This window comes from Molothrus aeneus, chromosome 1, assembly GCF_037042795.1.
Source record: "Molothrus aeneus isolate 106 chromosome 1, BPBGC_Maene_1.0, whole genome shotgun sequence".
NCBI classification, from domain to species: Eukaryota; Metazoa; Chordata; class Aves; order Passeriformes; family Icteridae; genus Molothrus; species Molothrus aeneus.
The window spans coordinates 96737040-96759011 of NC_089646.1; the positions used below are offsets into that span (position 1 = coordinate 96737040).

Here is a 21972-nt window from a genome sequence, read left to right on the forward strand (position 1 = left end):
GCTTGAAAAATTCATTTCTGACTATGGCGATGTAAAGCTGTACACATGTGCTGTCTTTCAAGATGGCAAATGCAGAGGAGAAATTGAAAGACATTCTTTCAGATCCAGAGTAGATTTGCAATATTAGTTCAGGCTGTGAAGGAACCTTTTGTAACATTCATTAGTTACCTGATAAAAATAATGTATTTTTCAAAGACTGCAGTATACGTCCAAGAACACTGACATGTTAGACTGAAATTTATTTCTTAGTTTCATATTCAAAAATTTTTCATTTATGAATGACCATCTAATCTATTACTGAATCCAGAATATCATTGTTTAGAAGCTTCTTTTCTCTTAAACAAATGCATGTGTAGATATGACAAAAGTTGATAAATCACAAGATCCTATATTTTTTCTTGACAAAAATTTCTATGCTCAATTTTGCTGTGGAACATGATAAAAATAAAAACAGAAAAACCAGTATTGAAATTTTGTCTCAAAAGTATTACACAAGTATAATTTCCATGTTCTTGTGATTCTCTGTTATAAATTCATTGCTGTCTAGTACTGATAATGCTATCTTCCATGTTTTTAGTAATTGAGGGAAAAGTGTACTTTAGTTGTAAACTTATTTCTCATTTTCAGAAATTTTAATTAATTAATTTTATTTTCTATAATGAAGAACAACAACCCCCCAGCCCCTTAGGGTTATTTTATAAACAAATATTCAAATTTGAAGATCAAAACTAAAATAAATGAAAGTGCATGGAAATCAGGAAGTACATGCAATCATGATTGCTCCTTAAAAACTATTTACATAAGAATCTCAGATTTTTTAAAAGCACTTGTTCCAGATCACTTTTTACTGAATAAATTGAGTGGCACTTACTTAGAGGAATGAAAGTTGACCAAATTTCATCTTGTTTTGTTCACATTACTTGAAGACAAAATTAAACTGCAGCAGTTCTTATTGTGCTTGAGTTTTTATGAAGAATTGGAAAAGTTCATAACGTTAAATTTCTTCAGCTTCAGTAGTTAAAAAAAGATAAAAGAAAAAAATAATTTGGAATCTACTCAATCAAATTAATGTATCATATTTTTTAGATGTAAAGTGGCAACATAGTTTAACACAAAGACTTTAGCTCTACTATTCCATTCACCAGACACATAACTAATTATTAATAGTGGAAGGTACAGTGTCGTACTAAGCTACACTAATTTATATTAGTCTTCCACATATTGTAGACTTCATACTTGCTAAGTTTAGGGTCTTACAGCTAACCATGTGAGTTTTATAGAAGTTTGTGTTTTGTTTTGTTTTCCTTCTTTCCCTGACATGTATGAAGATTCTTTGTCACACTAAGACTTTGATTGTCATTTCTGGAAGTTAGTTTTATTTCCCTTTATCCTTCAGTCCTTCATGGGCATTTTTAGCAGCTGTAAACTTCATTTAGTTTTTTTTATTTACTAAGTTTCTTACCTTTAAAAAATGCCAGTACTGACTTGATATATTGAAAATGTCCAAGCTGCAAGATGTAGAGGTCTGATGTCCCAATGCACTATTAATTAGGAGAAAAAAAGGTGGATGAGCATAACTTTGATGGAGGCTGATTGTAAACTCTATTTCAGAGGGCAGTTAGCTAAGTGTGTATCTAGTGAAATTAGGAAATACTTCTGAAAACTTGTCCTGAAATCTCAAGCATTTGTAATTTACTCCTACATAACTTCAAACTTTTGGGTCACAGTTTGGCCCAATTTCTGGTTCGATGAATGAATAAAGAAATATATTTATGAAGGCAATACAAAAAAAAGTTTGTAGAAGTTTATTGCTATATGTTGGATGTTGATGGTGCTGGGAAGAAACTGTTATTCCAAGCCCACCAGATGGCATGCTTTCCCCATCACAGATGGAAAGGAATCTGCAGGCCTCACTGAAGAGACAAATGTGTTTTAGGTGTGTGGCACAGATTTGATGAAAACACCCGCAAATACTTGAGAACAAGCAATCAAACCAAGTAGAATTGTTTCTATTCAAAACTCTTCTCTCATATTTTAATAACATAAAAAAATCGATCTAGATATGTCCATATTGTTTCCTATTCCTAACATTCTATTAGTTTTCTCTTCTTCTGTAACCAGTACTTTATTTCAGCTGTCTGCTATCATGAGCTGATTTCACAGGGAGCCATATGACCGTAACTGAAAGTTGCAACTAAATTACTTTTCGTTTTATCTTTTTTCCTCCATCCCCAATTATTTTTCCCAAATTTGCAGAAAAAAAATTGATAGTCAGAAATTTTGCAGAGACCATAAGTAAAATTTTGATCATTTTATAGAGTAAAGAATAGTCATGTAGGGATGAAATCAATGGTTCAGTGTAATAGAAAAAGACAGAACTGGATTGTCTGTATGGTGTTAACTTGTATGCACTGTATTTTGTGTCTTTAATATCCCAGTGGATTACAGATTTTTTGTCAAATTTACCTTTATTTTTCTGTGAACTGGAATGTGGATACTGCAAAAAGGCTATCACTCTGAGATTATTAATAATCTTGGTCTTTTATGGAATGAATAGTTTAAATGTTAACTCAGGTTATCATTAGAGAAGACAAATCCTTACTCTTGTTTTAACCAACATATTTGGTTTATGTTTCATAGATATGATAAGAGATCACCAATGTGCATGGAGATACCAACTTGCTTTACACTGCATAAATATGCTAGGGCTGTTCTGTGTCCAGGAAATCTTAGCAAAATGAGCAGTTATTTAAAAACTTGAGCTAAAAATGATGTGGGCTAAAGATCTACAGACATCTCCCAGACAGCTTTAAGTCATGGCCATTCTTTCCTGTGAAATCTTCTTGCTATTTTCTATAAAAATGTGTGCTTTATTTTCTGGAACTGTGGTTACCAGAGTGCTATACAGTTAAGTGATTTAAACCTTTGAAAAGGGAACTGAATAGAATTAATCACTGCAAGCCTATTAAAGCAATGCCAGAGGGATTTTTGTACTAGAGGTTAAGAAAAGACCTTTTATTCCTATCTAGCAGATAAATGGCAAACCCCTCACATTTCTCCTGTGTTTCCACTCTGACAATTTTTGTATTCTTTTGAATTAGTTCTAATCTGCACTTGTCATCTCCCTCTCCACACACACAGAACCTTTTCCCCTATTACACCCCTTCCAAAGTTTCACTGTTAAGCAACACAATGCTTCATTGCTCCCAGGAACAATATGGTAGCAGTAGTAAATATCCTTTACTAAATACTGTGTGCCAGACTCCAGTTCATCCTTATCAAAGGTGACTTATAGAAGTGGCAATATTTTTTTTTTTCCCCTGGAAGGCAGAATAGTATGGAAACAACTTCATTGTGTTACTGTATGTTTTCTTCATTGTGTAACTGTATGTTATGACAGCAGAAAATGTTGGGGTTTAACCTATTTCCCACTGTGATGCAATTAACAATAAATGTTCCTTTGGTGCAAGAAGATGATATTTTTCTAACCAGCTAAAGCTTTTGCTGATTTTTTTTAATAATTTTTTTTTACGTAACTGAGAACTATTTGTTTTCTTGCCCAAAGTATTTGGAGAGTCTTAGAGAAAGAACAGTTGTATGAGGTAGCTGATGCTTTTTACTAATATGTGAAAGGTTGTATAATTCATAATTGTATTTCTAAGATGACTCTCAATATAGTTAATATAGTTACTTGTTTCAGAAAAACCATATGGACTGATAGAAATTGCATTTTGGGTTTGTATTATTTAAGGAAAAGTGTTATGGTTTTTCTCACCTATTAGAATGCTTGGAATTGATGTGTAGTGCTGAAAAAATGCAGAATTTGCCATGTGTCATGATAGATTAGCTTAATATAAATAATGGATTTTAGTAATTATTTAAATTACCAAGCATAGAACTTCAAGTAACTTTTTTTAAATTGGCAAATATGCTTTTTAGTTGTGCAATCAAAATTGGATTTGAATTTCAATCACTCAGTACAGTTTGGTGCTGCATTTTGCTAATAAGAAAATAATTTAGCCAAGCATTGTCCTAGTGTTTATGTGATCCAAGCTCTATGTGTTTTGGACATTCTATGTGCTCTATATGCTCTATCTATGTGCTCTATATTTTGGACACTCTATGTGCTCACTCTGTGAGCTCTATGTGCTCCCTGTGTTTTGGATACACCCCCAGATCTTACTGTAGCTTTTTTTATGTGTTACAATAATCCTCTGACTTTTCTTGAGGAATGACTGAGCAGACTTAAGAAGAAAGACTCATGGTTGTAGGATGAACAATAGTGAGACCAGAGGAAAATGCAGGAGAAAAGGAAGTTGCAACGTGGAGGTTGCAAGGATACAATAGCTAGGAACAGAGTGATCTGTGATTTCCTTCCCTGCACCCTTTTTGTCTGTTAAGTCACTTTTAACATTTCCTTGCGTAAAAATATATTCCAAGTGTTGGAAACCTTTTAGATATTTCAGTCTTCCTTAGAAAGCTCACTGTGAGGAAAATTCTAATAACACCCTTCTTCAAGTTGTAACTCTGTTGGGATTTCGTTGGATTCTCCTACATTCTGTATTCTCTTCTTTATATAGTTACACTCTTGAAGAAAATTGTCTGATGTGACTATTCCATCTAGAAAATAAAAACCAGAAGTGAAAGAGTGACTTGACATGATAGATACTTGTCCTGTGCTCTGAAACAAGTTACAGGTTTTGTTGTGTCACAAAACCACATCATCTAGGTGGATTCTGGGTCTTCTGATCTCAGGCTTGTGGTTTTAAACACAGTAGCAAGAACGTTAGGAGCTTTTGAATACACACAAAATTCATATTGTAAATAATGCAAAATGGGTAGGGGGAGTGTAATATTCTGTCAGTAAAGTTATCTACTGTCATTTAAACATCTCATAGCTGCACTATGAAATGAATACATTTAAGGATCACAGGATTAAGGTTAAGAGAAGTACCCAGAGTTCAGAAGACTCAGGGACATCAACTTTGACTGATGACAAATGCACTTGTGATATTTTTACCTGAATGTGTTCTGGTACAAAGGGACAAGCGCTGATGTTCTTAGTAGAGCAAATAGTCCATGAAAAATTTGAGTTTAAATGCTTCAGTAATGTCTTGCTATCTTTATCCAAATGTAGGTTGAGTCAATTATATGGATGAAAAAGAAGGATGAAGAGAAGGAATTTCCAGTAACATGGGCATTGATCAGTTTTTGAGTGAAATGTTTCAGACTGTTCATATTGCCCATCTTTTAATAGTTTCAGTTATTGGGGTTTTTATCATATATATATACACATATAGTGGACAAAATATAATCAAATTGATTTTGAACGGTAATGTTTACATTGTATTTGGTTTTGTTGGTTATGATGTGTTGTTCCCCCTTCCTAAGCAGAATATAAATAAAAGACTAGTCTGTAAAAGCTGGAATCAACTGGTTTCCTTTTTATGGCTTTCTAGATTCTGTCTGCATCACCATCACTGGGGAGTGTTACTGAGCTTCAGGCAACAGTTCCAAGCTCAGCCAGTTTTATTCCGGAAGCTGTGGTTGATCGGCTTACAGCACAAGGTAAGTCAGGCTTGAGTCTTGTACCTAATGTAAATACAGTGTATTAACCTGCCCATAATTCAGTGTTTGTCCATGCTGTGCATTGTACAGCTTGCATGTTGCTGGAGCAGTTGATGCTTCTAGTGGTTGTTTTAGGAGACAAATATTAAACACTTCCTTTAATATGAGATTTCACAGAAGCAAGTGAAAATGGTACTGCTTGAAATGCAGCTCAAGACTTCGGTTCTCTTCCTGGCATCTAGTCATGCTTTCAACACATCAGTCATGGTAGAGCTGTCATATACATACATAGGAGTGTGTATGCACATACATGCACAAAGATCTGTATATAATTCTCTTTATATGTAGAAGCATAAAAATTAATATAATATTAAAAATATGTTTATAATCATGTATGTAGAGAGAGCTGTGTACAAATAAAAATAATATTTTTCTTTTAAAGAAGGGACTGGTAATTTGTGTCTTTCCAAATTTGCTAGTTATCTTTATCTAATGCCTGGTAGAGGGAACATTTTATTTGGGAACCATTTCCTGTATCTGATTTCGTGGGGTTTTTTTGTTTTGTTTTGGTTTTTTTTTGCCATTCATTCTTGAATATACAATTTAAATACAGGGAGGACTTGGATATTTTATGAAAAATACAAGTAAGCTCAGTTGATGTAACTGCTGTAATTTAACATTTTGGTTGTTTTCGGGGTTTTTTTTTTCAATACACTCTAGGTCAAAGTGATACAACCATAACAGAATCTCCAAGTCAACATGATTCTGCCATGTCTGCTGCTCTGTCTAAACAATGCACTGTAGTCACACCTGCCCTTTTGTCAGCTGTTTGCAGCCTTCTGCACAATCTGCTGTTTGTCATGCCAAAAGATACTGGAATTGCCCTTCAACAAACACATTTGCTAACAACTCTCAGCAGGTATGAAATCAATAACTGTTGAACTACAAACAAGTTGTAGCAATAGATGCTTAAAAAATCTTCGAATGAGATCTACCCATGTTTCTTACTAAAACTGTTAAACATATTGGTCACTTCTTGCTCCTGAAATGTTCAATTTTTTTTTATTAAAAAGATACAATCAGTTGAAGAAATTAATCAGAATTACTTCTTTTTTTTTTTTTTTTCATAGAATAGGTAGTCATATTGGTGATTCCATTTGTGGTGTATGTCTTATATAGGACTACTGTGTTCCTCTCATGATGGTTTAGGGTTTTGTCAGGTATTTGGAATTGCATATCATTTCAGCTCATTTTGTTTTTCTTCCTTGAATTGTATCAAATATTTTGAAGATGAGCCAAGGATTTTCACACTGAAAGAGAGTAAATAGAACTTGCCAAATTTGGATGATGGATCCTAGTATTTTACTTCCTTTTAAAAGGAGGAACCACTTCAAAGAAGTCTTCAGATTGTATGCCATGTTTCCATTTCCATTGTAGCAAATTCTTTAGTCTATAAAAAATGTTTGGAAGTCCTGAAGTGTAGCATGAAAAATTAGTTCAGTTTTTGGTAAAAATTTTCAAGAGCATTTGAAGTTGCTCTTCATAGTGCAATTAATAGAAAAAACGAAACGCAGACAAACATAAAACCCCAACAACCCTGGTATGAATACAGCTTATATTATTGCAGAGCTGTTTATTCTTCTAGAGGAAAGAAAATAAGAAATCAAATAGAAAAAATTGATTTTTGCCAGTGCAGTAGCAGCTATTGGAATTTATATTAGTCTAGCTATTTTGAAACAACGTTCTGCTGCTATAGTTGCCATTGCACTAGACTTCTTTAAAATAGTGGGGTTTAGCAGTAAGGGCATCTTACTTTATTTCTACTTGGTTTGTTTATATTATTCTCTTCTATGGAATGTTAAGTTAAAAGACTGTTTAATTACTTAACCATATTTCTAACCAATATATTTTGTTTTAGTCTTGTTGGTGCTAATCTGGTTGAAAGATACATCTTGGAACTGAAAGCTCCATTGGGTCATCAATGTCATATGGAACATGTAAAAGCTCAGGTCAGAGAAGCATTTGTTACTTCCTAATTTTTTGAAGTTTTGAATTCATTTATGTTAGCATAATTTATCTTCATTAACATAGTCCAGACACACTGTAATAGGCTACATTCATGTGAATCTTTGTGCTTTTGACAAAGCTTAAATGAAAATAAACTATTTTATTCAACACAGAAGAATTAATTTCTGTGTTAGGACTGTAATTGGAATGACCAAACCGAAAATGAATTGTCTTTTAAAAGTATAAGTTAAATTTAGCCATTGAAGAAATTATGTAATAGAATTTTTTGTATGTTACTGAAGTAACATACAATGAGCCAGATAGAGTTACTGACACATTGGATATTGTCTGTAACAAACCTGGCTGCTTTGCTTTGTCTCTGATCCTGCAGACACTTACATAGTTCTCAGCTAATTTTGATGTATGCAAACCATATAGGGTTACTGCTGATAGAACTACCTTTTTGTCAAACTTGACTCTGTATATACAATCTATAGAATATGCTGTTTCGTGACACAGCCATTTTGTAGCTTCTGCTGCTCTGCATTCACATTTACTTAGAAGTAAATTACTCTTCTAATTAAAGAAATGTGTTTCTACAGAAAACTTATCAGAATAAATATATAAATATGTCAGCTTCTTTTTTTTAGGAAGACACATGTATTCTTCAGTATTAATGACCATTTTTGTGTTTTCCTTTGTGACCTTCCAATGAGTATGCTGCTGTAAATGTAGCAAGAGTCATGACCTTCTCACAAGGATCTTTTGTTTTGCTTCTAGAAAATTGATTGCACATATGTGTTTCCAGTCTAGGGATTCTGTTTCATCTTCTACAGTAAAAATTAAGAGAAACATTTTAAATTCATGTCCTATTATTTAAATGGTGTTTATTAAAACATTATTAATCAGTTAAATGAATGTGAGTAAACTTAAAATAATGTGGAAGGTGTAAATATATGGCTTTATTTCATATCTCTCTACAAATATTTAACAGGTCTTGTTACTACTTCAGTACTTGTCATCTGTGTCCAGGCTTCTAAAATCTTGTTTGTTGGTGGACTCTGATCTTGTAAGCCAGGATGAACTGCTGAAACCCCTCTTAGGGAATACCTTCAGGATTCTCACCATACGTCCCAAAGCTGGCTTAGGTAATGAGGTACTTTGTTTCCTTTTTAACCAGACAGAGGCAAGTCTTCATTTAGGTACCACCTTGAGGTAAATGGACAGGTATGGTCAGGTTCAGCTTTCCAGGTCTGTGCACATTTTTAAGTGGTTTGATTTTTTCCTGTGTTATCTTTGCAGATCCCGAGTTAATGTCTGTGCTTCATGAGACGTGGGTAGACTCTTTCAGCCTTCTAGCTACATTACTGTGGAAAAATGGCCAGATATCTTTTCCATCTGTGACAGCAGCCCTTGCAAATCACTGTACAGCAATAATTGGTAATGACTATTCCTGCATGTTTTTTTTCCTAGCAACTAATAAACAAATAGAAAAGAGAGTCATTGCTCTTTAGATGCTATTAAGTAATTACTAATGAGATACCCACAATGAAAACCAATGTGTCCAGAGCTTGACTGACTTGCTTTGTTTTCTTCACATGTATGGATGAATGATTTTAGTTGTAAACCTTAACCAAATGTGGCATTTGTTAAATGATCCATTAGCACTTCATTTTTTTCCCCCTTCTTTGTTTTTAAATATCATGCATGAAAGGAAAGCAAAATTTTGCAGGAAGATGAGAGATCTAGAAATCCAAGATTATTATACAGGAGGGGTTTTTTTTGTATTTTAATTATTCTAACATTATTTACTTGCATAGTTAGGCAAGATTCTGTGACATGCTTCAATACTCAAGTATGAACATAGTCCAGACAAGCTTGTGCATGTTAAGAGATCTACTGAACCCAAATCCAATTGCAAATAAAGCAGCTAATGCATACTGTTGGTTTTATGATGTAAGCTGTTGATAAAATAAGGAGAGTTCAAAAAATTACTGGACAAATAAGGGATTTGAGTGAAATGGAGATTGCTTTTTTGTTTTATAGTCAAATGAATGCAGAGCAATTAATTCATTCAACCATTATAAAACTCAAACTTTTCTTTCTTAGATTATTTTGAAGACTTACAAGCTGCACAGAATTTGTAGAATTCCTTGTACAGTGCACAGTACAACTGCTTCTGGTTTCATGTGCTTTCTTTGATAAGTCTTTCTGTGTTCTAAAGATTACTTGAGCTTTATTCATAATGAAATGTAAAAATTTTCATTTTTTTTGTTTAACCTTTTAGATACCATTTCTGATTGTATTCATCTGTCTACCACATATCCTGCTTTATATGTGGGTAGTTTACAGTTCCTCTCTGTCCTTTTGAATGAGGAAGGAAGAAGACAGCTCCAGGATAAACAGAGTGTGTGTCAAAATCCAACTATTAGCTTTCTTCTGGATCACACTGAAGAATGCCAGGCGCCAGTAACTCAACTTACTGCTTTAATTATTCAGGTATTTAAAATTTGGCAATGTGATTGCAGGATATACTTTTGCATTTTTGATTCTTTTACTTTCTTTATATTTAATCCTTCCCTTATTTACAGGTTGGTAGAAGTAAGCAAATTATAAATGAAATTTGTGTCTTATTTTTTTTCCCTCCAACTTAGTTCTTTTATCTATATTCTGTAATTTATGTGCAGTTTGTCACTGTAACAATTATAATGATCTATGATTAGAAGTGCAGGGTTTTTTTCTGAATGATGCACATTATATAAAATGTCACTTATGATTTCTGTTGTTCTGAAGTCATTGCCTTACAACTATTTTTAATAAGTATCTTATTACTATTTTACTATGTAAAGCGTATTTTTTTGACATTTATTGGTCATATATTGGATGGTGTGACCAAAAGAATGCTCTCTTAGTATTCATCTCCTCTCTTCCTATGGATGCTGAATTCTTGTTGAATAACCTTACTCCTACCAAGACTTGTCCTGGTATCTGTCACAAGCTTTGTGCTTCTTTCCTGCTCTGTTGCAGCACTGTGGCTCTATTGTATCTATTGGGGGATGGTGTTCTGTCCACTGAGAACCTGCTGTCTTTCAGGGAGGAAAAACTTCCCAGTAGGGTCTTTCTTGGTCGTTCTACAGGCCACATAACCAGAATTCTCTACATTTTTGGCAACTAACTTCAGATAATTTTAGGGCACAGTGTGAGGACGTGATTTTCAGGGACTCAAGCAAAACAGGGGCATTTTGTTCAAACCCCATAGTTTGCTAAATATCCTGTTGGGTTTTTGTGTTAATGCTTGCATATGTGCCTGAAACAAAACTCCTTGGCTCTGGCACAAAAAGTATGGTTGCATGAGAGTACGTCTGATAAAGACATGTTGTAACATTCCTCTAATTTCATACAAGTGTACATAACTGCATAACCATTCTTATGCTGAGAGCAGAAAAAGTTGATACAATGAAGAATAAACTGCAGCCAGTCAATGAAAGGACATGAGACATAGTTTGAATATTGTAAGAGGCATCAGCTTTTAACATGCTTTTTAACTGTTCAGAGATGTAGACAGACATTGCATTTTGTTCATAAGAGTTCAAAAGACAGACTATGCTCTCTGGGTCCTTACAGGGCTGCTATGATCTCCCCAAAAGGATAACAGAATTAGGAAAGAAACAGCTTCAGTTTCTTAGGTCAAAGTACATGTATTTCCACCCCCTTACAGTGGTCATTGAGAGGACAGTGGAATGAGCCCATGGGATGTAAAGTAACCTATTGAAACAACAAACACCTAAACAAAATTGCCATTAAAAATGAAAAAAACAACCAAAAAGGTTTTGGATTTTCTTCAGGAGAAGCACTTTCAAAGAGAAGCAGTCAGGCAAATAATTGGCTAACATAGAAAGGGATGGGAGACTTTTCAAACAAACAGTCATCTCCATTAATCATCCTAAATACATAAAATCTACAGAATACCTGATATATGCAGTGGCAAATGCTAATTTAGTACCCAGTGTACAGGTGTGAATATTAGAAGACCAGGTCTCAACTTGGAATTCATTATCACATACAAGAAATCTAGTAAGTGCACATGCTGACTTTGAAAGGTTTTGATTGTTTTGTGTATATAAATGTTATTCTTTGTGTTTGTGTGCTTAAGATCAGAAATAAAATTAAGAAGAGAATCATAATCTATATATAAACTCTCAAATTTTGGCCCTAACATTTTTTTCCTAGGTGTAAAGCTTACAGTATAATAGACTGTGACCTCCCCTGCAACTAACTTGCAGTAGGTGAAGACTAACATAGCCAGATTTATGGGACATCTTAAATTTATTATTGAACATAATTTCAGAAAATAATTCAGTATCTATTCTCATTTTAATACTTCTATTATAGTTTTAAACTATAGAATCTTTTGGCACAAGGCATTATAAATTTCTGGAGTTATTTTTTCCATTCAACTGGTAGTTAATCATTAATTAATTCTTAATTACTTGTGCTCCCTATGCTTTACATAAATTTTCTTTTTTTATTATCAACTGCAGTTCTTGATGGCAGAGTAAGAAAAAATGCATAGAAGAGCATGCTTCGAGAAAGAACAGAATTTTGCTAGTGTTCAAGATAAAATTTAGAAAACGTAACATGAAATTAAAACTTTTGAAAAAGATACAGATATAAGACAACTCACCTTAATTATTGGATCAGTTCTAGTCTGCCACATAATACTTACAGGAAAATACCCAAGAAGTTGATAGGGAAATATGTTTGTATTATTAAAGTATTAATGAATATTAAGAAAAAGTAAAAACATTTAGAAATTTACTAGGGCAAAAGCCTTTCAGGGGATAAGTGACACAACCTACATCTTAGGCTATGCAAGATCGCTGGAATTCAACAATTTTTTCTTTCCTGGCTTGTGTCAATTAGTTTAAAGTTTAAGCTTTTAAGTACTCAAACATCTAAATTTTTTAATTTGAAAAGAAACTATGTCCTATGAGAACAGAAAAACAGTTAATTGACTTCTTATTGACTTCAAACATTCTTGTGTTGCTGTTAGATTTGAGATTTCACACCAGATCTAATAAAAACTGTTGAAGTCTAAATGTAAATTTCTTTTTTGTTGGTTATGAACACAGAACCCAGTCCATGCTTCAGTGCTTTTATTTGGTGCCAGTTGTCCTTATCAATGAGGTGTTGGGATTTTTCTAGTTATTAACTTACTATTCTATATCCTTTGACCTTCTCACCCCTAGTTACAGTGAACAGTTCAATAAATTATGACCTTAGAGCGTACATTGATATTTTATTGCATATGAAAATCTGAAAAAATTATTAGTCCATTAATACATGGTGTATGTAGAATTAAAATCTGTGAGATATAGGTAGATATGAGGATAGGTACTCATGAGATTTCTGTCTAAAGTATTAAGGTTTTCTTAAGATGTTATATTTTTGGCTAGCTTCAAAATATGTTTTTCTCTTTACTATGATCCAGCAACTGTTCTTGTTTTCCTATATTTTTCTGATTGCAGTGGATGGTGTTTTCTATTATCTTGGATGTCAGAACTGGCATGGTGTTTTAGGGAAAATTGCTAGATAGACAAAATTCTGTAGTGAATAATATATGAAGCACAGAGTGCTCCTTGTCTTTCAACTATCTTGTTATATGACTCCAAATAAATATTCCTTTGAAAACAGAGATTATACTTAGGTTATTAGAAATGTGGTGATGCTCACAAAGGCCTCACAAAACTAAGACAAGCTACCATTTTTCACTGGTTAGTAAGAGTATCTAAAATAACTCTCAATGATTTTTTTGAAGGAATTTCACTGTATTTGATCTCTTCATCATCGTTGTGTAGAAGGAAGGTGAGATTGCACTAAAGGCATATCAGTGAGTTGTCTGCAATACCAAGCCTATTCCTGAATATTAAGAAAATAATGAAATGCCAGGATTTGGAATCTAGGCCTTAAAAAAATAGAATATTAAGAAAAGAATAAGAGGAGTGGGCTTAGGAGAAAAAGAAGAAAGAATTAATTTAAAAAAATGAGTTTAAAAAAACCTCGAAACACTTCAATGCAGACTGACTATAAACATGAATATAGAGAGGGAGAACTCTATTTAGAAATAGAGTGATAAATCATCCAAATGAAAATATAGACTCTGACAATCTACTTATAGCTGTGAATACTACTTTTAATATGGTCACTTCATTTCAGTAATGAAATTGCATTTTTGTAGGTCTATGAAAGAAAATCTTCAAAGGATGTGCTGAAAGAAGTTGCTACAAATGCACTGTTGTCTCTGTTAGCTGTCAGTAAAAATGCCCAGAGATGTGCTTTGGAAGGTGAGCATTTCAAAATGTATGTTTAATTGTATGTGAATCAAATGCTTGCAGGTGTTTTACATATTACCTTTAGATTGTAATTTTTTTTTTCAAAGCAGAAGACCTAGGTTTCAGTAGCAGGGGTTTTTTTCAGATTTTCACTAAGAAATCTTATTAATAATTTAAGTTTTCAGCTACAGATGAACTATTATGTTATAACCAGTTTAAAACCCTGTGGTGAAGTCACAGGTCTGTGTTGGAGTGAGAGACCTGTTAGCTTTTTGCTACTAAAGTTATATTCATCCATTAGAAACTGGAGATTTTTCACTGGCAGTATCTTCCAATACTTGGGTAGGTGAAAGTATGCCCTGTGTTCTTAGTTCTGGCTGTACCTGGACAAGAGGAGACTTCTTTTTCTCAGCTTTGTTCTTCCCTGGTTCTTTGCTCGCATTTTACAGTTTAAGTAGGACTTTCTTCCCTTCACAGTAGTAAGCCAGCTTCTAATCACAGGCTTCTTGTGCCCTCTAGAACATGGGAGAATTGTGAATTTGCATTTCTCATGCATCATGTGTTTTACACCTTTTGATCTGTCCAAGTGCACTTTGTCTTGGGTGCTTTCCTGTACCTTACATCTCTGTTTTTTCCACTCTGTAACCTCCAGTACACTGACATTGATTGCTTAGACAGATCTGTGCAGTGTCTGATCCCTATAGTGGTAGAAAACTCAACTTCAGGTCTTACCCTTTCTGCTCTTTCCCAGTGTATTTGTTCTGTACTCAGCCCTTACTTCAGTCAGGCTGCTTCTTCTGTTGATGACTTACTAGATCATCTAAGTTCCAGCTTCCTGTGGAGGCACTTCCACTGCAGGAAGTGCATCATTCTGTGCTAGAGCAGCCATCAAGTCATCCTTGCTGTTGTGCAACACAGGCCTTAGAAAAGAGGAAGACAACTTCTGGGGCTCAAAGCAGTGTTCTAAAGATACCTGCAGCTCTAGCATCACCCGTTCAGCTCTTAAAGGCTACTTTAAGTTAAAAATGCAAAGTCCTGCACCTCAAAAGGTACAAGCCCTTACAGCAGTAGAGGCTGACTGGAGAGCTGAAAAGAGGGCCTGGTAGGCAGCAAACTGAATGTGAGAAGACTAACAGCATCCTGGGGTCTATTAGCAGGAACACAGCCATCAGATCAAGGGGAAAAGTTTCTTTCCTCTACTTACCACTTGTTAGACTAAATCTAGAATTGTGCATCCAGTTTTGGCCCAGTACAATAAATGTCAACAAACTGGAACAGGTTCCCCAGAGGTCCATCAGGGTGGTTGTATTCGCTTGTCATTAGAGAAGAAGCTGATGGAGTTGACTTATGTTCTACCTGGAGAAAAGAAGGCTTTGGGAGGACCTATGAGATTTTGAAGAAGTTGGAGATGGGTTTCTTACAGCAGTCCATGGTATAGGAGGATGGAAAGAATGGGCATAAATTGAACCATGAGAGTCAAACTGCCTGTAAATAAACATTTGCCCTTTGAAGGCAGTAAAGTACTGCTAGACATAGTCTGCTGTCTCTGTTCTTGGACATTTTCAAGACCCAGCAGGGTAAAGCTGCAGGCAAACCTTGCCTGCTTAGAGCTTGCTCTGCTTTGAGGAGAAGATTGGGTGTGTGACCTCTGGAGGCCATCTCTTCCAACTCGAATTATCCCAATATCATGGAATCATTGAATGCGTTGGAAAGGGCCTTTAAACACCATCTAGGTCAAGCCCCCTGCAATAATCAGGGACAGCTTCAACTTTATCACATTATGCAGAGCCCTATCCAAGTGTTTCCAGGGGTAGGACATCCACCATGTCTCTGGACAACCTGTTCCAGTGTTTCACCATCCTCATTGTAAAAGATTTCTTTCTCATATCTAGTCTAAGTTTGTCCTCTTTTAGTTTAAAACCATTACCCCTTAAAACAGGCCCCGCTAAAATGTTTGTCCCCATCTTTCTTAAGCTTTTCCTTTTAAGTGGAAGGCTGCAACCAGGTCTTTCATCAGACTTCTCCTCTTCAGGCTGAACAATCCCAACCCTCTCAGCTGTCCTCATAGTTGTATTAGATCCTTCTCAGGATTATTGTGATCTGCCTCTGGACTTGCTCCAACAGGTCTTTCCTGTGCTGTGGACCCCACAGCTGGATGCAGTGTTCCAGGTGGGGTCTCACCAGAGCAGAGCAGAAGGGCAGAATCTCCTCCCTTGCCCTGCTGGCCACTCTGCTTTGGATGTAGTCCATGATGCACTTGGCCTTCTAGACTGTGAGCTCACATTACCTGGCCATGTCCAACCTTTCATTCACCAGTGCCCTAATTACATCTTGGCAGGGATGTTCTCAATCCTTTGATCTCCCAATCTGTATTGATAATTGGGATTCTCCCAACCCAAGTGCAGCACCTTGCACATGACCTTGTTGAACTTCAGGAGGTCCATTTGGACCTTGAGCTTGTCCAGGTCCCTCTGGGCGGCATCCAAGACCTCAGGTGTGTCAATTGCCCTGCTCAGTTTGGTGCCACCTGCAAATTTGCTGCAGATGCACTCAATCCCACTATGTTATTGATGAAGACATTAAACAATATTGGTCCCAATATGGATCCCTGAGGGACACCACTTGCCACCACTCTCCATCTAGACATTGATCCATTGACTGCTACCCTCTAGGTGTGACCTCATCCCTATGCAGTCCACCTGTCAATTCCTTAACTCTCCAATTTGGAAGGATGTTGTAAAGGACCGTGTCAAAATCCTTACAGACGCCCAGACAGATAATATCTGTAGGTCTTACCTTCTCCACTTACATAGTCACTCCATCATCTTATAGTGACTTAAAGACTCTAGATCCAAAGAAAAGAGCCTAACTCGACATTTTGCCCTTGAAGTCACCTGAATGGTTGCTTTGCTTTGTCTCACAAAGAATGCAGCAGATCTGCTGTTGTTAGGGAAAGCTTAGGTAAAATCAATGGATGCCTTAATGTCTTGAAGTTTCACACTTCTAAGGAGCATTGTTGAAGATATCCTGAAGAGTTATGAGTTATTAGCTGCTCCACCCAAATCATCTTCCCCTCTCAATCTTACTAGTCCTTCCTTTGGGCATTCCTCTCATGGGACTTTGTTGCAAGAGGACTCAAATATGTTCTTGCTTCTTGAGAGCATTCAGCTAGATGCACTTAATCTCAGAAAGTGTTTGCTACTTCCTGATATCAAGTAGAGAACAAGAAGATCATTGCCAGAAAGATATTTTGGTTTTCAAAATAACATTTTTGATTGTGAATGTAATTATAAATGTTACTGGTTTTTGTCTTCCAGCTGACCTGATAGACAGTTGTATAGAAAACATGAAGACCATCCACACACAGCTGAATTTGGATTCCCTAAAGCCTGGGAAAGCACAGAGAAAAAAGGTAGCTATAAAAACCAGAAGACTGATAGGATAAGGCACTTCCCAGCTTTCTTTTGTTTGTTTGTTTGTTTTCTTGAGGCAGGTGCTGCTTGTCTGCGTCCTGGATGAGACAAAGTAAATGACAGCTTGTAGTGGATCCAGATACTGGAGTTTCTTTAAAATTCAATGATTTTAGAACTTTTACCAACTTAATTATCTCACATACTCTTCCACCCAGAAGTCTCACCAGGTCTCAACTACCTTTTCCAACATAGAGATGGCTGCTACTTCAGGAATGTCAGACAGAAAATCACTTTGGTTCGTACTTTGCAGCTGCCCAGTCTTGGTTGCTCACTGGACAAAGCCCCTGGGCATATCCTGGTAGTGTTTTTCCATGCATCTCTCTGGTCCTCAGGATCTTCTCCCACTTGCCAGATTGTTCCTCCAACTAAGATCTTCACATTCTTCTTTTGGGGCCCATTTCTTTCCGTGAGGGGCAATCTCTTTTCAGGAATCCTTCTTTTTTCCACTAACTTTTCTTTCCAGAACTCCAAGCTTCTGTTTGCCTAAACTCAGTAGCCTACATGCAAAGTACAACATGATCAGCCTCTGAATTACTGTTTTTGATTCAAGATTTCCCACTTTTCATACAGGTTATCAGAATTAGCAACTAGTCCATCCTGGCTGAAAGCAGCAAATAGCAGGCTGATTGAGAGTTCAAAATTCACTTTCAGACATCCACTCACATACGCATCTCATCCTTTTGTAATCTGTCATGTTTGTAATTTATTATATTTATCTTATAGCAATATCAGAGTATTGTTTTCAAACTTAGTTGGACTTTCAGTCTTGACTTTATGGCCCTATCTAATCCAGCTAATTTTTTCCATCTTGTTTCCACAATAATATTTTTTGGTTTTCTTAAGTTGTTTTTTTCAGTGTCTTTCAACCAGTGCTAGCTATTTTGGTTTTGTCTGTTCTTGCATCAGTCAATCTCCCTCCCATCCCAAAATTTGTTTCATTCTGCTCGTGCATGTAAATAATAGCTTTTTTACTTTCCTACTATCTGGATTTCAGTTTTATTTCTATTTCTTTTCTCCTTCAAACTTGGTCTGGACATCTCAGTTTCTTGTCATCAGACTCAATTGTCCCTGGTTTTTTTAACTTCTTGTCAGTTTTGGGTCTTTTTAACTTCATGCTTGTGGTCCTTCCACTGCCTGCATTCCCAGTAGTTTCTCTCCATTCACAGTTTATTTATTTAGCCTTTGTTTTTCAACCTGCCTTCCAGTTCTTCCAGACTCTCAGGTCCCCCAAGCCTTCTTTACCACATATAGATATAAATTATGTCTTGCCATCATACAACAATTTCATAAGATTTTTGTTGCAATTTGCTTGTTCTCTGCCACTTTCATCTAAGAGAATTAATAAAATACAGGCAGTAACCTCTGCTGTCAAGTTTGATATCTTGTCCACTCCCACATAAATCAGAAATTGCAGAACACATCTTCCTGTAGGGTATTTCTGCATTGCTGTAGTGTCAGCTAAGTAGTATTTTTCTCTGAGGTTTTGATACAGACATTAGCCTTGGTTTGTGAGAGTATGGAATTGTGTTTTATGACAATGAACTCTTAAAAAAAAATTTGTGTTTGACCCTGAGATTTGAAGGCTACCGTATTTTTTCTTGAGATCTCCTAAAAACATTCATTTTACTTTTTCAAGTGTTGGAGGCTGAAAGGTGTCTTGCCCTAGATATGTCCTATAAGGTTGAAGTCAGCTGGTTCTTTGTAGTTTTTGGGTTGAGGAGAAATTTAAAACTTGAATGAAATTGGAGGAAAGGAGCCTCTGAGAAAGTTCATAAAAACAGTTTATGTTTAATTGAAAATTCTTTGAAAGATTTGCCAAAGACTTTGTGACAGATTTCCTGCTTAGCTGGGACTGTAGATTGCTGCATCATATGTAAGTGTGCTGTTCATCATATGTGGCACATAATGACAGTTTCATGTGGGGGACACTGAGACATTGCTTTCATGGTAGATTTACCTGATCATTCACAAAACTGCCCCTTTGCCCACTTCGGGGCACAACCCTCAGAGGAAAGTTATGACAGCTTCTTTTCTTTTTTCCTTTCTCTAACTCTTAACTATTGGGAAAAGCATGTTTTACCTAGCTTCATTCTCAGGTCAACTGAGGTGTTTTACTTGATATTCCTTTTCTTTCACAATAATTAGTGTGATGCTAATAAAGACCATGAAAAGTATTTAGAAGTAGTCAAACTTTCAAAAAATCGTGTCAAAATATTATTGTAGTAAAAAGCAAGATATCCTAAAATAAATAAATCTAAACAGTGCTATCAATGCAACCCATAACTTTTTCAACCTCCTAGAAGTTTGTACACTAAATATGAGTTGTAGGTTGTGGCATTTTAATGCTATTTTACTTATTAACTAGATTAATACACACAGAATTCCTTGAAAGAATTCTTGTCTTAAGAGTCTTGTCTTAGTGTTAGCATTTTATTTGACTAGAGGTGAGACAAACCACTTATAAAATGTATTTGTAATAATGACTTGTATGTTTCTTCCTGACCTACTACACCTGGCTTTCATTAACCTTTTTGCAGTGGGCTGTACTGCAGAGTACTTCATCTCTAAATGGCATCAAATATATGATTTATGATATATAAGCGCATTAGGATTTATAAGCATGCATTGTTTCTTCACCTTGTCTGGGATTAAGTATGAATTCTATTTTACATTTTTGTTCCTTTATGCTTGATAAGACAGGAATAGTATCCTGTGGTGAACAAGCTTGTTGACATTTGATAATCTTTCAGAAGTGGTTTAGTGTGTCACCCTTAAAGGAGTTAGGGCAGCCATCACTGCCCTGTAGTGTCACAGCTCTGTCAAGAAGATAGATTCTTTGTTCACTTGTAATTTGAATCTCAGGGTAACACCTCACTGTCCAAAGGTCTGTATTTATTTTTGTAATATTCTTATCAGGTTGGAAGTTATTTATAGCTTCTATATTTATAGTTAAGGATAGGAAATTAAGATCCTGGGAATATAAGGATGGATTGGCCTGACCTGCTGTAGAGATCACAGAATAGTCTGAGTTGGAAGGGTCTCCCAAGGATCATCAAATCCAGTTCTTAAATGAATAGTCCGTATAGAGGTCAAACCCACAACCTTAACATTATTAGCACCATGCTCCAACTGAGCTCATCTCAGGGTCTGAGGACAAAACTAATTTAACCTTGTTTTTATCCAAGGAAGAAAAATAAATTCTTCTAGGCAATGATTCATTTGACTTGTTTTAGACGTGTGCTTTAGGATGGAACAAATACTCAGGAGGGTTTCACCCGTTCTTTATTAGTCACAAGAGAAATGGAGCTCAACATTACAGATTTCTGCATTTGGTCACATTGGTGCCCCTAGAAGTAGTTTCTGTGGGTTATAAAGAGAGATAAGGATAATAAGTTAAAAGAGAGATAAGGATAATAAGTTACTGGTTTTAAATGTCTTTTGTAAACGTGCTTGAAGCTAGCTGAGATGAATTCTACGTGAAATCAGAAAAAAACTGCTGAGCAGATGTGATCCAAACACTGATACATTAGATTTGCACTTCTTTTGAAATATCTTTCCTCCTTGTACAAAATTCATTCTGTCTTACATTGATGATCTTCAATTGTTTTTCCCTGGATAGGAGGATAACCTTATCAAGGAGTTAAGGTGTTCAATGCAGCTCCTTAGAAACTGCCTCTTTCAAAATGAAGAATGCAAAGTAAGTATTTTTATACTGAAGTAATATGAGCACATTTAGTTACTGAATGAAGATAATTTTTTTTTCTGCTTTGAAGTTATTTTCAAACTGGCTAAATTTAAGTTTGATATTAATGGCAAGAAATACTTCATATTTCATTGTTATTCCCACTTCCTAAGAATACTTCACCCATCTATTAGGAACATAGTGTTCATATGGAAGCATGTTCTGGTAGAACTCCTGGTAGCTACCAATGTTTTCAGATGTCTGTTATTTTTTATATCCACTTCTGCTTTTTATAAGTCAATAATTCTAATTTTCAAAGCATACAACATGAAAAATGAATGTGGAGAAAAGTGTGGGGCCACCAGAAAGTCGCATAAAGATACATTTCAGATATTAGAAAGTTACTTCCTCTCCTTACCTTTTTTGCCTTTCTGAAAGACAAGAAAACCCCAAAACCACCCCAACAAAACAAGCAAAACAAAATAAAACTCAAAATCTAAAAAATAATTTGATACTTATTTTTCTTTATCTGAGTGAAATTATATTAATCCTCCAAAAGACAATTTTGTTTTCATATCCATTTATTATAAAATCATTTTTCTTGTTAAAATCTTGAAAGTCTTTTCATTTTATTCTTGGTTTTTTCTCTGTTCTTTTCAATTTCTTTTCAACTTCCATTCTGCCTACTTGTTTTTAACTTGGGGAAAATATAACATTACTTGTTTTCACTTTTTCCTGTGTTCATTTGTTCTGATCACTGCTCTTTGTTATTGCTGATGCCATTCAGACATTTATTTCCACTTTCACAGTTTAATTTTTCTTGGCATTGTTTTACTTGTGCTGTTTATACAACTTGGGCTACTTTTAGCAAATGCAGTGGTAAAACTACAAGATTTCTTGACTTTCCAGG

General features: G+C 35.3%; 1 protein-coding gene across 2 annotated transcripts in view; it reads left to right on the forward strand.

Moving 5' to 3' along the window:
• RTTN (rotatin) overlaps positions 1–21972 on the forward strand; it is a 79401-nt gene that overhangs the window by 49006 nt on the left and 8423 nt on the right. For both annotated transcript variants that reach the window (XM_066546152.1, XM_066546157.1), the window contains exons 35-43: positions 5460–5568; positions 6289–6487; positions 7487–7577; positions 8570–8723; positions 8878–9015; positions 9863–10074; positions 13814–13919; positions 17225–17319; positions 21000–21077. In XM_066546152.1, the coding sequence (XP_066402249.1) occupies positions 5460–5568; positions 6289–6487; positions 7487–7577; positions 8570–8723; positions 8878–9015; positions 9863–10074; positions 13814–13919; positions 17225–17319; positions 21000–21077 (1182 nt within the window). The remainder of the gene's footprint in view (positions 1–5459; positions 5569–6288; positions 6488–7486; positions 7578–8569; positions 8724–8877; positions 9016–9862; positions 10075–13813; positions 13920–17224; positions 17320–20999; positions 21078–21972) is intronic.